We start from the raw sequence: 18424 nt of genomic DNA, 5'->3' as shown, positions 1-18424 counted from the left end.
GTTGGATCGGAGGGTGAGGGCTAGAGCCATTCCTCACAGAAATGTCCGGGAACATGCAGGTGCCTTGGTGGAAGAGTGGGGTAACATCTCACAGCAAGAACTGGCAAATCTGGTGCAGTCCATGAGGAGGAGATGCACTGCAGTACTTAATGCAGCTGGTGGCCACACCAGATACTGACTGTTACTTTTTACCCCCCTTTGTTCAGGGACACATTATTCCATTTTTGTTAGTCACATGTCTGTGGAACTTATTCAGTTTATGTCTCAGTTGTTGAATCTTGTTATGTTCATACAAATATTTACACATGTTAAGTTTGCTGAAAATGTAACGCAGTTGACAGTGAGAGGACATTCTTTTTTAGTAGGTGACTCAAGTGTTGAGTAATTTATGCTCTCGTGTGTCTTATTCGGCCCACGGGCTTTGTTTGACACGTGCGCTAGCCTATTAGTCACATTATGACTGACTTGTGATCATTTCCCTCGCTAGTTCGACTGCATTGACATTCCCAGCTATAGTTACAGTCATCTGTTTTTGTTCAAAATATTGAGTCATTGAAACTGAAACAGTGCATCCTCAATGAAGGCAGCAAACAATGTACCAGGCCAGCTGTGATTTACAACCGGACAGCAATATATTCTGGACTACCAAGTATTGGTGAATTATATTAGTCATGCATTGAACTACATCCATCTATATTATATTAGTCAGGCATTGAACTACATCCATCTATATTATATTAGTCATGCATTGAGCTACATCCATCTATATTATATTAGTCATGCATTGAGCTACATCCATCTATATTATATTAGTCATGCATTGAACTACATCCATCTATATTATATTAGTCATGCATTGAACTACATCCATCTATTCTATCAACAATGTCTCTGTGTCCTGTCCTGTTGAGTCAAATAGAACCCTGAACCATAAACAGGCAAATAGAACCCTGAACCATAAACAGGCAAATAGAACCCTGAACCATAAACAGGCAAATAGAACCCTGAACCATAAACAGGCAAATAGAACCCTGAACAGGCAAATAGAACCCTGAACCATAAACAGGCAAATAGAACCCTGAACCATAAACAGTCAAATAGAACCCTGAACCATAAACAGTCAAATAGAACCCTGAACCATGAACAGGCAAATAGAACCCTGAACCATAAACAGGCAAATAGAACCCTGAACCATAAACAGTCAAATAGAACCCTGAACCATGAACAGGCAAATAGAACCCTGAACCATAAACAGGCAAATAGAACCCTGAACCATAAACAGTCAAATAGAACCCTGAACCCTAAACAGGCAAATAGAACCCTGAACCATAAACAGTCAAATAGAACCCTGAACCATAAACAGTCAAATAGAACCCTGAACCATGAACAGGCAAATAGAACCCTGAACCATAAACAGTCAAATAGAACCCTGAACCATAAACAGTCAAATAGAACCCTGAACCATAAACAGTCAAATAGAACCCTGAACCATAAACAGTCAAATAGAACCTATTTTCAAAGCCTCCTATGAAGTTGGTTTTGTAGCATAAACAGGGAATGTGATATTTTTGACTGATATTATGATTGTCTTTTTGGTTTCACCTCTGCAAAGTAGTTAAAACGCCGTCAGTTCCACTTGAAATGAGACCGGCTTAGTGTATAATGACAGTCGTTATCAGCCCTGGGTGGGTTCTGGGTGGTGCGGATTTACAGTTTAAAGAACTCACTTCATTTCTCGCCAAAAAGACAAATATGATCATTTAGGTAATGCTTTTTTATCCTTTTAGACTTCCAGTTATGTCATACAGGAATCAAAAGTACCATGATCCAACCACCTGCTACTGAAATCACCATCAATCTTATTTCCTTAAATATGGGCCTGTTACACAGATTAAGCCTAGTCCTCGATTTAAAAGACTTTGAATGGAGAATTAAGAAATGGTGATAATCCAGGGCTATAGGCTTATATTATTGAAACAGTATTTTAGCAGGGAGTCCCATTGAGATCTGGGCCTGGGAGATCATCCCCAGATGATCTCCAATATCACAATAAGTGTCGTCTGGTTTAGACAGGGGAAATCTTGCACAATATTGGATGTTTTCCATTAAGACCGATATTCCTGGTCGTAGATGAACAATGTTTAACCAGGGCCCGGGAGGCCGTCCCTAAAACGATCCACAATCTCACAGTGAGAAGTTTAGAATCAAATCTTTAGTACCAAAGTAACAGGAGTCACAGGGCAAAACCCAATTATGTCCAAGGTTGAACACAGGTCTAGCTCAAATAGAGGCCTTAAACACTGCTCCTTTTGATTCCTGTGGACCATGGCCTATACCAGCCAGACCCACAGTGATGCTTTTCATTCGGGAAATGCAGGCCCTCTAGACAGCACAGGGAGTCAGGAAATACAGGCTCTCTAGACAGCACAGGGAGTCAGGAAATACAGGCTCTCTAGACAGCACAGGGGGTCAGGAAATACAGGCCCTCTAGACAGCACAGGGAGTCAGGAAATACAGGCTCTCTAGACAGCACAGGGAGTCAGGAAATACAGGCCCTCTAGACAGCACAGGGAGTCAGGAAATACAGGCCCTCTAGACAGCACAGGGAGTCAGGAAATACAGGCTCTCTAGACAGCACAGGGAGTCAGGAAATACAGGCCCTCTAGACAGCACAGGGAGTCAGGAAATACAGGCTCTCTAGACAGCACAGGGAGTCAGGAAATACAGGCCCTCTAGACAGCACAGGGAGTCAGGAAATACAGGCCCTCTAGACAGCACAGGGAGTCAGGAAATACAGGCCCTCTAGACAGCACAGGGAGTCAGGAAATACAGGCCCTCTCAGAAATACAGCACAGGAGTCAGGAAATACAGGCCCTCTAGACAGCACAGGGAGTCAGGAAATACAGGCTCTCTAGACAGCACAGGGAGTCAGGAAATACAGGCCCTCTAGACAGCACAGGGAGTCAGGAAATACAGGCCCTCTAGACAGCACAGGGAGTCAGGAAATACAGGCCCTCTAGACAGCACAGGGAGTCAGGAAATACAGGCTCTCTAGACAGCACAGGGAGTCAGGAAATACAGGCTCTCTAGACAGCACAGGGAGTCAGGAAATACAGGCCCTCTAGACAGCACAGGGAGTCAGGAAATACAGGCCCTCTAGACAGAACAGGGAGTCAGGAAATACAGGCTCTCTAGACAGCACAGGGAGTCAGGAAATACAGGCCCTCTAGACAGCACAGGGAGTCAGGAAATACAGGCTCTCTAGACAGCACAGGGAGTCAGGAAATACAGGCTCTCTAGACAGCACAGGGAGTCAGGAAATACAGGCCCTCTAGACAGCACAGGGAGTCAGGAAAATAAAAATGAAGACATCCGCATATGAAACCTGGTTGAATGACACTTCCCAGTGATCGTGTCCACAGGGGTCGTAACCCTACAGTCCACTTCCCAGTGATCGTGTCCACAGGGGTCGTAACCCTACAGTCCACAGGGGTCGTGTTGAGAGATAGATATCAGACCTAGATTGCGTCCCAAATGGCACCCTGGTCAAAAGTAGTGACCCTACAGTCCACAAGGGTCAACCCTACAGTCCACAGGGGTCGTAACCCTACAGTCCACAGGGGTCGTAACCCTACAGTCCACAGGGGTCAACCCTACAGTCCACAAGGGTCAACCCTACAGTCCACAGGGCTGTAACCCTACAGTCCACAGGGGTCGTAACCCTACAGTCCACAGGGGTCGTAACCCTACAGTCCACAGGGGTCGTAACCCTACAGTCCACAGGGGTCAACCCTACAGTCCACAGGGGTCAAGCCTACAGTCCACAGGGGTAGTGACCCTACAGTCCACAAGGGTCAACCCTACAGTCCACAGGGGTCGTAACCCTACAGTCCACAGGGGTCGTAACCCTACAGTCCACAGGGGTCAACCCTACAGTCCACAAGGGTCAACCCTACAGTCCACAAGGGTCAACCCTACAGTCCACAGGGCTGTAACCCTACAGTCCACAGGGGTCGTAACCCTACAGTCCACAGGGGTCGTAACCCTACAGTCCACAGGGGTCAACCCTACAGTCCACAGGGGTCAAGCCTACAGTCCACAGGGGTCGTAACCCTACAGTCCACAGGGGTCAACCCTACAGTCCACAGGGCTGTAACCCTACAGTCCACAGGGGTCAACCCTACAGTCCACAGGGGTCAACCCTACAGTCCACAGGGGTCGTAACCCTACAGTCCACAGGGGTCGTAACCCTACAGTCCACAGGGGTCAACCCTACAGTCCACAGGGGTCAACCCTACAGTCCACAGGGGTCAACCCTACAGTCCACAGGGGTCAACCCTACAGTCCACAAGGGTAAACCCTACAGTCCACAGGGCTGTAACCCTACAGTCCACAGGGGTCGTAACCCTACAGTCCACAGGGGTCGTAACCCTACAGTCCACAGGGGTCGTAACCCTACAGTCCACAGGGGTCGTAACCCTACAGTCCACAGGGGTCGTAACCCTACAGTCCACAGGGGTCGTAACCCTACAGTCCACAGGGGTCGTAACCCTACAGTCCACAGGGGTCAACCCTACAGTCCACAGGGCTGTAACCCTACAGTCCACAGGGGTCAACCCTACAGTCCACAGGGTCGTAACCCTACAGTCCACAGGGTCGTAACCCTACAGTCCACAGGGGTCAACCCTACAGTCCACAGGGGTCGTAACCCTACAGTCCACAGGGGTCGTAACCCTACAGTCCACAGGGGTCAACCCTACAGTCCACAGGGCTGTCACCCTACAGTCCACAGGGGTCAACCCTACAGTCCACAGGGTCGTAACCCTACAGTCCACAGGGTCGTAACCCTACAGTCCACAGGGGTCAACCCTATAGTCCACAGGGGTCAACCCTACAGTCCACAGGGGTCAACCCTACAGTCCACAGGGATCGTAACCCTACAGTCCACAGGGGTCGTAACCCTACAGTCCACAGGGGTCTAACCCTACAGTCCACAGGGGTCGTAACCCTACAGTCCACAGGGGTCAACCCTACAGTCCACAGGGGTCAACCCTATAGTCCACAGGGGTCAACCCTACAGTCCACAGGGGTCAACCCTACAGTCCACAGGGATCGTAACCCTACAGTCCACAGGGGTCGTAACCCTACAGTCCACAGGGGTCGTAACCCTACAGTCCACAGGGGTCGTAACCCTACAGTCCACAGGGGTCGTAACCCTAACCCTAGAGAGACTGGCAGTAGGACAGGGAGTGGATTAGCTAGAGAGACTGGCAGTAGGACAGGGAGTGGATTAGCTAGAGACTGGCAGTAGGACAGGGAGTGGATTAGATAAAGAGACTGGCAGTAGGACAGGGAGTGGATTAGCTAGAGACTGGCAGTAGGACAGGGAGTGGATTAGCTAGAGACTGGCAGTAGGACAGGGAGTGGATTAGATAGAGACTGGCAGTAGGACAGGGAGTGGATTAGATAGAGACTGGCAGTAGGACAGGGAGTGGATTAGATAAAGAGACTGGCAGTAGGACAGGGAGTGGATTAGATAAAGAGACTGGCAGTAGGACAGGGAGTAGATTAGCTAGAGAGACTGGCAGTAGGACAGGGTGTGGATTAGATAAAGAGACTGGCAGTAGGACAGGGAGTGGATTAGCTAGAGAGACTGGCAGTAGGACAGGGAGTGGATTAGCTAGAGACTGGCAGTAGGACAGGGAGTGGATTAGCTAGAGAGACTGGCAGTAGGACAGGGAGTGGATTAGATAAAGAGACTGGCAGTAGGACAGGGCGTGGATTAGATAAAGAGACTGGCAGTAGGACAGGGAGTGGATTAGCTAGAGAGACTGGCAGTAGGACAGGGTGTGGATTAGATAAAGAGACTGGCAGTAGGACAGGGAGTGGATTAGATAAAGAGACTGGCAGTAGGACAGGGAGTGGATTAGCTAGAGAGACTGGCAGTAGGACAGGGTGTGGATTAGATAGAGACTGGCAGTAGGACAGGGAGTGGATTAGATAGAGACTGGCAGTAGGACAGGGAGTGGATTAGCTAGAGAGACTGGCAGTAGGACAGGGTGTGGATTAGATAGAGACTGGCAGTAGGACAGGGAGTGGATTAGATAAAGAGAATGGCAGTAGGACAGGGAGTGGATTAGCTAGAGAGACTGGCAGTAGGACAGGGTGTGGATTAGATAGAGACTGGCAGTAGGACAGGGTGTGGATTAGATAGAGACTGGCAGTAGGACAGGGAGTGGATTAGCTAGAGAGACTGGCAGTAGGACAGGGAGTGGATTAGCTAGAGACTGGCAGTAGGACAGGGAGTGGATTAGCTAGAGACTGGCAGTAGGACAGGGAGTGGATTAGATAAAGAGACTGGCAGTAGGACAGGGAGTGGATTAGATAGAGACTGGCAGTAGGACAGGGAGTGGATTAGCTAGAGAGACTGGCAGTAGGACAGGGAGTGGATTAGATAGAGACTGGCAGTAGGACAGGGAGTGGATTAGATAAAGAGACTGGCAGTAGGACAGGGAGTGGATTAGCTAGAGACTGGCAGTAGGACAGGGAGTGGATTAGATAAAGAGACTGGCAGTAGGACAGGGAGTGGATTAGCTAGAGACTGGCAGTAGGACAGGGAGTGGATTAGATAGTGGCAGGGACAGGGAGTGGATTAGCTAGAGACTGGCAGTAGGACAGGGAGTGGATTAGCTAGAGACTGGCAGTAGGACAGGGAGTGGATTAGCTAGAGACTGGCAGTAGGACAGGGAGTGGATTAGATAGAGACTGGCAGTAGGACAGGGAGTGGATTAGCTAGAGACTGGCAGTAGGACAGGGAGTGGATTAGCTAGAGAGACTGGCAGTAGGACAGGGAGTGGATTAGCTAGAGAGACTGTAGGACAGGGAGTGGATTAGATAGAGACTGGCAGTAGGACAGGGAGTGGATTAGCTAGAGACTGGCAGTAGGACAGGGAGTGGATTAGCTAGAGATTGGCAGTAGGACAGGGAGTGGATTAGATAGAGACTGGCAGTAGGACAGGGAGTGGATTAGCTAGAGACTGGCAGTAGGACAGGGAGTGGATTAGCTAGAGACTGGCAGTAGGACAGGGAGTGGATTAGCTAGAGAGACTGGCAGTAGGACAGGGAGTGGATTAGCTAGAGACTGGCAGTAGGACAGGGAGTGGATTAGACTGGCAGAGACAGGGAGTGGATTAGCTAGGAGACTGTAGGACAGGGAGTGGATTAGCTAGAGAGACTGGCAGTAGGACAGGGAGTGGATTAGCTAGGACTGGACAGGGAGTGAGATGGCAGTAGGACAGGGAGTGGATTAGCTAGAGACTGGCAGTAGGACAGGGAGTGGATTAGCTAGAGATTGGCAGTAGGACAGGGAGTGGATTAGATAGAGACTGGCAGTAGGACAGGGAGTGGATTAGCTAGAGAGACTGGCAGTAGGACAGGGAGTGGATTAGATAGAGACTGGCAGTAGGACAGGGAGTGGATTAGCTAGAGACTGGCAGTAGGACAGGGAGTGGATTAGCTAGAGAGACTGGCAGTAGGACAGGGAGTGGATTCGCTAGAGACTGGCAGTAGGACAGGGAGTGGATTAGATAGAGACTGGCAGTAGGACAGGGAGTGGATTAGCTAGAGAGACTGGCAGTAGGACAGGGAGTGGATTAGATAGAGACTGGCAGTAGGACAGGGAGTGGATTAGATAGAGAGACTGGCAGTAGGACAGGGAGTCTGGATTAGATAGAGACTGGCAGTAGGACAGGGAGTGGATTAGATAGAGACTGGCAGTAGGACAGGGAGTGGATTAGATAGAGAGACTGGCAGTAGGACAGGGAGTGGATTAGCTAGAGAGACTGGCAGTAGGACAGGAGTGGATTATCTAGAGACTGGCAGTAGGACAGGGAGTGGATTAGCTAGAGAGACTGGCAGTAGGACAGGGAGTAGATTAGATAAAGAGACTTGCAGTAGGACAGGGAGTGGATTAGCTAGAGACTGGCAGTAGGACAGGGAGTGGATTAGATAAAGAGACTTGGCAGTAGGACAGGGAGTGGATTAGATAGAGACTGGCAGTAGGACAGGGAGTGGATTAGCTAGAGAGACTGGCAGTAGGACAGGGCGTGATTAGATAAAGAGACTGGCAGTAGGACAGGTTGCTGGACTTTATTGTCCACATGATGAAATGTTGTTGAAGTGTCATGTACACATTTAAATACAAAACCAAATTGACAATATTACATTCATAACAGTTAAATGACTAGCCTGCTGGCCTTACTGAGTCGATAGGACATTAACCTGTGGATTACTGGGTCTATAGGAACATTAGCCTGCTGAGACTTACTGAGGACAGGGAGGGAAGATTAGACTGCTGCAGTTACTGGGTCTATAGGAACATTAGCCTGCTGGCCTTACTGAGTCGATAGGAACATTAGCCTGCTGGCCTTACTGAGTCGATAGGAACATTAGCCTGCTGGCCTTACTGAGTGGATTAGGAACATTAGCCTGCTGGCCTTACTGGGATAGGAACATTAGCCTGCTGGCCTTACTGGGTGGATAGGAACATTAGCCTGCTGGCCTTACTGAGTGGATAGGAACATTAGCCTGCTGGCCTTACTGAGTGGATAGGAACATTAGCCTGCTGGCCTTACTGGGTGGATAGGAACATTAGCCTGCTGGCCTTACTGCTGGATAGGAACATTAGCCTGTTGGTCTATAGGAACATTAGCCTGCTGGCCTTACTGAGTCTATGGGAACATTAGCCTGCTGGTCTTACTGAGTCTATAGGAACATTAGCCTGCTGGCCTTACTGAGTCGATAGGAACATTAGCCTGCTGGTCTTACTGAGTCTAGTAGGAACATTAGCCTGCTGGTCTTAGAGTCTAGTAGGAACATTAGCCTGCTGGCCTTACTGAGTGGATAGAAATGCTGGCCTTGAAGGGTGGATAGGAACATTAGCCTGCTGGCCTTACTGGGTGGATAGGAACATTAGCCTGCTGGTCTTACTGAGTTAAATGAACATTAGCCTGCTGGCCTTACTGAGTCTATAGGAACATTAACCTGCTGGCCTTACTGGGTCTATAGGAACATTAGCCTGCTGGCCTTACTGAGTCGATAGGAACATTAGCCTGCTGGCCTTACTGGGTCTATAGGAACATTAGCCTGCTGGCCTTACTGAGTCGATAGGAACATTAGCCTGCTGGCCTTACTGAGTCGATAGGAACATTAGCCTGCTGGCCTTACTGAGTCGATAGGAACATTAGCCTGCTGGCCTTACTGAGTGGATAGGAACATTAGCCTGCTGGCCTTACTGGGTGGATAGGAACATTAGCCTGCTGGCCTTACTGGGTGGATAGGAACATTAGCCTGCTGGCCTTACTGAGTGGATAGGAACATTAGCCTGCTGGCCTTACTGAGTGGATAGGAACATTAGCCTGCTGGCCTTACTGGGTGGATAGGAACATTAGCCTGCTGGCCTTACTGGGTGGATAGGAACATTAGCCTGTTGGTCTATAGGAACATTAGCCTGCTGGCCTTACTGAGTCTATGGGAACATTAGCCTGCTGGTCTTACTGAGTCTATAGGAACATTAGCCTGCTGGCCTTACTGAGTCGATAGGAACATTAGCCTGCTGGTCTTACTGAGTCTATGGGAACATTAGCCTGCTGGTCTTACTGAGTCTATAGGAACATTAGCCTGCTGGCCTTACTGAGTGGATAGGAACATTAGCCTGCTGGCCTTACTGGGTGGATAGGAACATTAGCCTGCTGGCCTTACTGGGTGGATAGGAACATTAGCCTGCTGGTCTTACTGAGTCGATAGGAACATTAGCCTGCTGGCCTTACTGAGTCTATAGGAACATTAGCCTGCTGGCCTTACTGAGTCTATAGGAACATTAGCCTGCTGGCCTTACTGAGTCGATAGGAACATTAGCCTGCTGGCCTTACTGAGTCTATGGGAACATTAGCCTGCTGGTCTTACTGAGTCTATGGGAACATTAGCCTGCTGGCCTTACTGAGTCTATGGGAACATTAGCCTGCTGGCCTTACTGAGTCTATAGGAACATTAGCCTGCTGGCCTTACTGAGTCGATAGGAATATTAGCCTGCTGGCCTTACTGAGTCGATAGGAACATTAGCCCGAGCTATATAGGAGGGATATCACACCTGGCACAAATGATTGTCTAGTTGTGTTTTTCCTGCTGAGGGGTGTCCTATACCTGCACCCAGAGGGGAGTAGTTCAAAGTCCGGGTACAGGGGTGGCTTGGTCTTAAATGATTGTGGGCTTTGGGGAGGGCCCTGAACTTAAAGATTCCTCCAGGCCTGTCTGGACACTTACCTTGTGGAGGGCCCTGACCTTAAAGATCTCCTCCAGGCCTGTCTGGACACCAAGTACCTTAGGAACCTGACCTAAAGATCATCCTAGGCCTGTCTGTTTGACTGGAAGTACCTTGGGAGGAACCTGACCTTAAAGATCCTCCAGGCCTGTCTGTTTGACTCCAAGTACCTTGGGAGGAACCTGACCTTAAAGATCTCCTCCAGGCCTGTCTGTTTGACTCCAAGTGGGGGAGGAACCTGACCTTAAAGATCTCCTCCAGGCCTGTCTGTTTGACTTACTGGGAGGAACCTGACCTTAAAGATCTCCTCCAGGCCTGTCTGTTTGACTCCAAGTACCTTGGGGAGGAACCCTGCTGGATCTCCTCCAGGCCTGTCTGTTTGACTCCAAGTATAGGGGAGGAACCTGACCTTAAAGATCTCCTCCAGGCCTGTCTTTGACTCCAAGTACCTGGGAGGAACCTGACCTTAAAGATCTCCTCCAGGCTCTGTTTGACTCCAAGTACCTTGTCTAGGAACCTGACCTTAAAGATCTCCTCCAGGCCTGTCTGTTTGACTCCAAGTCCTTGGGAGGAACCTGACCTTAAAGATCTCCTCCAGGCCTGTCTGTTTGACTCCAAGTCCTTGGGAGGAACCTGATTTAAAGATCTCTCCAGGCCTGTCTGTTTGACTCCAAGTACCTTGGGAAACCTGACCTTAAAGATCTCTGGCCTGTCTGTTTGACTCCAAGTCTTGGGGAGGAACCTGACCTTAAAGATCTCTCCAGGCCTGTCTGTTTGACTCCAAGAGTCTTGGGAGAGGAAGGCCTGTCTGTTTGACTCCAAGTAGGAACCTGACCTTAAAGATCTCCTCCAGGCCTGTCTGTTTGACTCCAAGTACCTTGGGGAGGAACCTGAGCCCGATCTCATCCAGGCCTGTCTGTTTGACTCCAAGTACCTTGGGGAGGAACCTGATTCTCCTCCAGGCCTGTCTTTTTTCCAAGCTGGGAGGAACCTATACCTGATCTCAGAGGCCTGTCTGTTTGACTCCAAGTACCTTGCTGAGGGCCCTGACCTTAAAGATCTCCTCCAGGCCTGTCTGGACTCCAAGTACCTTGGGGAGGAACCTGACCTTAAAGATTCCTCCAGGTCTGTTTGACTCCAAGGCTGAGGGCCCTGACCTTAAAGATCTCCTCCAGGCCTGTCTGTTTGCCTCCATGTACCTTGGGGAGGAACCTGACCTTAAAGATCTCATCCAGGCCTGTCTGTTTGACTCCAAGTACCTTGGGGAGGAACCTGACCTTAAAGATCTCCTCCAGGCCTGTCTGTTTGACTCCAAGTACCTTGGGGAGGAACCTGACCTTAAAGATCTCCTCCAGGCCTGTCTGTTTGCCTCCAAGTACCTTGGGGAGGAACCTGACCTTAAAGATCTCCTCCAGGCCTGTCTGTTTGCCTCCAAGTACCTTGGGGAGGAACCTGACCTTAAAGATCTCCTCCAGGCCTGTCTGTTTGACTCCAAGTACCTTGCTGAGGGCCCTGACCTTAAAGATCTCCTCCAGGCCTGTCTGTTTGCCTCCATGTACCTTGGGGAGGAACCTGACCTTAAAGATCTCATCCAGGCCTGTCTGTTTGACTCCAAGTACCTTGGGGAGGAACCTGACCTTAAAGATCTCCTCCAGGCCTGTCTGTTTGCCTCCAAGTACCTTGGGGAGGAACCTGACCTTAAAGATCTCCTCCAGGCCTGTCTGTTTGACTCCAAGTACCTTGGGGAGGAACCTGACCTTAAAGATCTCATCCAGGCCTGTCTGTTTGACTCCAAGTACCTTGGGGAGGAACCTGACCTTAAAGATCTCCTCCAGGCCTGTCTGTTTGACTCCAAGTACCTTGGGGAGGAACCTGACCTTAAAGATCTCCTCCAGGCCTGTCTGTTTGACTCCAAGTAGCTTGGGGAGGAACCTGACCTTAAAGATCTCCTCCAGGCCTGTCTGTTTGACTCCAAGTACCTTGGGGAGGAACCTGACCTTAAAGATCTCATCCAGGCCTGTCTGTTTGACTCCAAGTACCTTGGGGAGGAACCTGACCTTAAAGATCTCCTCCAGGCCTGTCTGTTTGACTCCAAGTACCTTGGGGAGGAACCTGACCTTAAAGATCTCCTCCAGGCCTGTCTGTTTGACTCCAAGTACCTTGCTGAGGGCTCTTTCCTCCAGGCCTGGTTTGACTCTGTGTTGGGGAGGAACCTGACCTTAAAGATCTCAGGCTGTTTGACTCCAAGACCTTGCTGAGGGACCTTAAAGATCTCCTCCAGGCCTGTCTGTTTGCCTCCATGTACCTTGGGGAGGAACCTGACCTTAAAGATCTCAAATCCAGGCCTGTCTGTTTGACTCCAATACCTTGGGAGGAACCTGACCAAAGATCTTATCCAGGCCTGTCTGTTTGACTCCAAGATGTTAAGGAACCTACACAAAGATTCCTCAGGCCTGTCTGTTTGCCTCACATGGGGAGGAACCTGACCTTAAAGATCTCCTCCAGGCCTGTCTGTTTGCCTCCAATGGTTAGCAGATGTTATTGGGAGGAACCTGACCTTAAAGATCTCCTCCAGGCCTGTCTGTTTGACTCCAAGTACCTTGCTGAGGGCCCTGACCTGATCTCCTCCAGGCCTGTCTGTTTGCCTCCATGTACCTTAGGAACCTGACCTTAAAGATCACATCCAGGCCTGTCTGTTTGACTCCAAGTTACCTTGGGGAGGAACCTGACCTTAAAGATCTCCCAGGCCTGTCTGTTTGTCAATACCTTGGGGGTTGACCTTAAAGATCTCCTCCAGGCCTGTCTGTTTGACTCCAAGGTTTGGGGAGGAACCTGACCTTAAAGATCTCCTCCAGGCCTGTCTGTTTGACTCCAGATGTTAATGGGAGGAACCTGACCTTAAAGATCTCCTCCAGGCCTGTCTGTTTGACTCCTGCAGTAATAAACCTGACCTTAAAGATCTCCTCCAGGCCTGTCTGTTAGACTCCAAGACCTGGGAGGAACCTGATTAAAGATCTCCTCCAGGCCTGTCTGTTTGACTCCAAGTACCTTGGGAGGAACCTGACCTTAAAGATCTCCTCCAGGCCTGTCTGTTTGCCTCCAAGTACTTATTTAGGAACCTGACCTTAAAGATCTCCTCCAGGCCTGTCTGTTTGCCTCCAATACCTTAGGAACCTGACCTCAAGATCTCCAGACCTGTCTGTTTGACTCATTTGTAAACCTAAATGAAAGATCTCCTCCAGGCCTGTCTGTTTGACATTATTGGGGAGGAACCTGACCTTAAAGATCTCCTCCAGGCCTGTCTGTTTGACTCCAAGTACCTTGGGGAGGAACCTACCTTTCTCCTCCAGGCCTGTCTGTTTCTCAAGTAGGGGAGGAACCTGACCTTAAAGATCTCATCCAGGCCTGTCTGTTGTACTCCAAGTACCTTGGGAGGAACCTGACCTTAAAGATCTCCTCCAGGCCTGTCTGTTAGACTCCAAGTACCTTGGGAGGAACCTGACCTTAAAGATCTCCTCCAGGCCTGTCTGTTAGACTCAAGTACCTTGGGAGGAACCTGACCTTAAAGATCTCCTCCAGGCCTGTCCCAGCTAGACTCCAGTACCTTGGGGAGGAACCTGACCTTAAAGATCCCTCCTCATCTGTTTGACTCTACCTTGGGAGGAACACAGCGATCTCCTCCAGGCTACTGTATTAGAACACAGGGAGGAACCTGACCTTAAAGATCTCCTCCAGGCCTGTCTGTTTTGACTCCACAGCGCTTGGGAGGAACCTGACCTTGAAGATCTCCTCCAGGCCTGTCTGTTTGCCTACTTAACCTGAACACAGCTCCTCCAGGCCTGTCTGTTTGCCTCCATGTACCTTGGGCTACCTGATTGATCTCACAGGCCTGTCTGTTTGCCTCCATGTACCTTGAGGAACCTGACCTTAAAGATCTACTCCAGGCCTGTCTGTTTGACTCCAAGTATTGAAACACAGATCGCATCCAGGCCTGTCTTTTGACTCACAGCGCATAGGGCTCTTTGTGGTTGAATCTGTGTTTGAAATTCACTGTTTGACTGAGGGACCTTACAGATAATTGTATGTGTTGGGTAGAGAGATGAGGGACCTTACAGATCAAATCAAATCAAATCAAATGTTATTTGAACACAGCGCATGGTTAGCAGATTGAACACAGGTTAGCAGATGTTAATGAACACATGGTTAGCAGATGTTATTGGTCATTGTTACACATGTTAATGGTCACATACACATGGTTAGCAGATGTTATTGAACACAGCACATGGTTAGCAGATGTTACAGCGCATATGGCTACTTATTGAACACAGCGCATAGATGTTATTGAACACAGGCATAGATGTTATTGAACACAGCGTTAGGCTATGTTATTGGTCACATACACAGGTTAGCAGATGTTATTGGCTACTGTTAATGGTCAACACAGGTTGGCAGATGTTAGGCTACTGTAGCGAAATGCTTGTGCTTCTAGTTCGACAATGCAGTAATAACCAACAAGTTATTGTGGGATACAGAGATAGGTAGTCATTCAAAAGAATGTTGAACACCATTATTGAACACAGAGTGAGTCCATGCAACTTATTATGTGACTTATTCAGCACATTTTTACTCCTGAACATTTAGGCTTGACATAAACAAGGCTAATACTTATTGACTCAAGACATTTCAGCTTTTCGTTTTTGATTCATTTGTAAACTAAATGAAAAACATAATACCACCGCGACATTATGGAGTATAGGCCAGTGAACAACATGTGGAAAAAGTCAAGGCTACTGTGAATACAGCTGAAGGGGACTGTAGTTTCTTAAGTGAGACAATGAAAGCACATCAAACACAGCGCATGTATGTATGCTGACCCTAGACATCAAATGCGCCATAGGCTGTCTTATTGAACAACAGCGCATAAACTCAACTTATCTCCCAGCTAACACAGCGGCCCATATTGGCTACTTATTGAACACAGCGCATAGGCTACTTATTGAACACAGCGCATAGGCTACTTATTGAACACAGCGCATAGGCTACTTATTGAACACAGCGCATAGGCTACTTATTGAACACAGCGCTACTTATTGAACACAGGGCTACTTATTGAACACAGCGCATAGGCTACTTATTGAACACAGCGCATAGGCTACTTATTGAACACAGCGCATAGGCTACTTATTGAACACAGCGCATAGGCTACTTATTGAACACAGCGCATAGGCTACTTATTGAACACAGCGAACACATAGGCTACTTATTGAACACAGCGTATAGGCTACTTGAACACAGCGCATAGGCTTGAACACAGCGCATAGGCTACTTATTGAACACAGCGTATAGGCTACTTATTGAACACAGCGGCATAGGCTACTTATTGAACACAGCGCATAGGCTACTTATTGAACACAGCGCATAGGCTACTTATTGAACACAGCGCATAGGCTACTTATTGAACACAGCGCATAGGCTACTTATTGAACACAGCGCATAGGCTACTTATTGAACACAGCGCATAGGCTACTTATTGAACACAGCGCATAGGCTACTTATTGAACACAGCGCATAGGCTACTTATTGAACACAGCGCATAGGCTACTTATTGAACACAGCGGCATAGGCTACTTATTGAACACAGCGCATAGGCTACTTATTGAACACAGCGGCATAGGCTACTTATTGAACACAGCGCATAGGCTACTTATTGAACACAGCGCATAGGCTACTTATTGAACACAGCGCATAGGCTACTTATTGAACACAGCGCATAGGCTACTTATTGAACACAGCGTATAGGCTACTTATTGAACACAGCGGCATAGGCTACTTATTGAACACAGCGTATTGGCTACTTATTGAACACAGCGTATTGGCTACTTATTGAACACGGCGCATATAATCCGTAGGATAACTACTGTACCTGCTATAAACCAAACAATCCATGTGGTTGATTTCTTTGTCGGATCTGTGTCTTCTGTAATCCTCCCAAAGGTCTTTGATGGCAGTGACAGACAAGATGAAGACCACTGGTGCCAGGGCCAGCTGTGGTTGGAAAGCATTACAAACTGGAACAAAATTCAGCAGGGCGATGAACACGAAGTATACGTTGGCAAACCTATGGAACTGCTCGAACAGATTTTTCGGCAGAAAAGAGAGAAGAGTATATTTTGTGGTTTTAATCTCGTTGTCTGAATAGTGTCTATTTGGGTTGTCCTCGCCTTTGGTTCGATCATATAAAATGTTAGAATGAACAGTCCGTGTTTTGTGCTCTTTCTTGGTCTTTTTCCTCTGTTTCTTCACGTTCACCACTTCGGTTTCTCCAATCTTCTCTCGCGCCATACTTTGCCTCAAACTCTCCCAAACTTTTCCTTTTCTTTTTTTTTTAACGTTTTTTAAACATAAAAATGTCCTATGTAATTATTTAGCTCCATACCTTCAGAATGACATTGTATTAGTCTCTGTTTTCACGCTAATCTCTTCTTTTACTATCATCTACCTCGATTTCCCGTATTCAGACGAAAGCATTCTAATATTAACATGTTTTCATTTGGCCGTTTAGAGATGCTTCGGAAAAGCTAGAGGGCATAGTTGTGAAGAACATAACTTTTGCCGTTCAGTCGGTGAGTTGTAGAACACATGGATAGACTTTGACTTTGGGATGTCGTGGCAAAGTCCGTGGCCATGTGTTTAAAAAGCCTGGGATCTGTGCAGATTGTGCGCAGAGAGAGAGAGAGAGAGGAGGGGACACAGGGTCGTCACTACTGACACGCTCTGACCCCCACGCTCCTCCCTCTCCCCAAACAGCACTTCTTACATCGTCTGGGTGGAAGTGCCACGCGGCCCGACGCGATATTATTGGAGTTCAAACTGTCCTACCTGGAAGTTAAAGTACTATCCGTCTCTGTCCAAACACAAAGTCCTCATGTTGGATGATCTATGGATGATGAGATTGTGTCAAGAGATAAACTTTCATAATTAAACGTTTCCAACTGGGGCACAGAGTTCAGTCTAGTTTTGATTTACATTTGATTGAGTTGTCAACTAAGGTAAATAATATAATTACATCAACAAAACATTTCACCATCTCATAGGATTTAGGTTAAAAAAAAAAAAAAAAAGCACTTATGTTGACGACTTTATACCAAATCTAATTATTCAATGTCATTACATATATATTTTTTTTTGGGGGGGGGGGGGGTTGAAATGATATAGAAACAACATTGATTCAACCAGCTTTTGCATTGTGGGTTATATTTTTTTAAGGTTTTGTTTTGTTTATTAGGCATAGATCAGGGATGGAAAACTAGAGGTAAAAAAGTAGAATACCCAGGGTGCAATTTTGAAATGTGGTTGTGCATTAACAGTTTCCCTCTTATTACACCAGTCACTGATATTCACTCAAGTAGCCCATTTCAGGATATCATTTTTTAGATTAGTAAATTAGTCTAGTGGCCAGCTATCTAAACCCGTAGTAATTAAGGCCAAATTAGAGCCTGGGGGGCTCCCATTGATTTTTGTTGGTCCGTCTCACTTAGATCTCATATTAAAAACTGCAAACATTTCTCTCCAACCTATTGAGAAATGTGTAGAAATGCAAGAAATGAGCTATTGTACTATTAACCCCATGACAAAATGAGTAGAATTGCACAAAAATAAAAGTTTTTTTTTTTTTTTTTAAATACAACCGTGGCACTATGATGGGTTCAGATATGTTGTGGCCTCCAACCAAAGTTACCCATCCCTGGCCTACAGAAACCCACTCTGGGGACTTCCAAAGTAGGCAGAAGCTAAATGGTATTTGTTTCGTCATGTTGTTTTGAAATACAGTATTTCAACCAAAATTCAAGGACCATTAAGGATTAATTTCTCTGCATTTCTTCTGGGGTGGGTGGGGGGCAATCATCTCCTTTGTTTTGCTTCCTGACAGTGCATGTAGGTTTACATGGCCAATTTGAAAAGGCCACAAATAATCAGGTAAGAATTCTACACCAAAGGATCTGAGGCCGTTATGGAACTCCTACCTGTTGATGATCACAGTACGAGACGGCCAGGGTTACAGTGTATTGTAATTACTCCCTGCCATGTGAGGCCAATTGTTATTTG

The 18424-nt window shown here is 47.6% G+C and overlaps 1 protein-coding gene across 1 annotated transcript in view; it reads right to left on the bottom strand.

Moving 5' to 3' along the window:
- atp10a (ATPase phospholipid transporting 10A) overlaps window positions 1–16992 on the bottom strand; it is a 165255-nt gene extending 148263 nt beyond the window's left edge. The window contains exon 1 of the mRNA XM_065009979.1: window positions 16242–16992. Coding sequence (XP_064866051.1) covers window positions 16242–16660 — 419 coding nt within the window. The 5' untranslated portion in view covers window positions 16661–16992. The remainder of the gene's footprint in view (window positions 1–16241) is intronic.
- Window positions 16993–18424: the final 1432 nt, after the last annotated feature.

This window comes from Oncorhynchus nerka, linkage group LG25, assembly GCF_034236695.1.
Source record: "Oncorhynchus nerka isolate Pitt River linkage group LG25, Oner_Uvic_2.0, whole genome shotgun sequence".
NCBI classification, from domain to species: domain Eukaryota; kingdom Metazoa; phylum Chordata; class Actinopteri; order Salmoniformes; family Salmonidae; genus Oncorhynchus; species Oncorhynchus nerka.
Note: the sequence above shows the minus strand (reverse complement) of the source record. Positions and strands in the feature narration are given on the sequence as shown.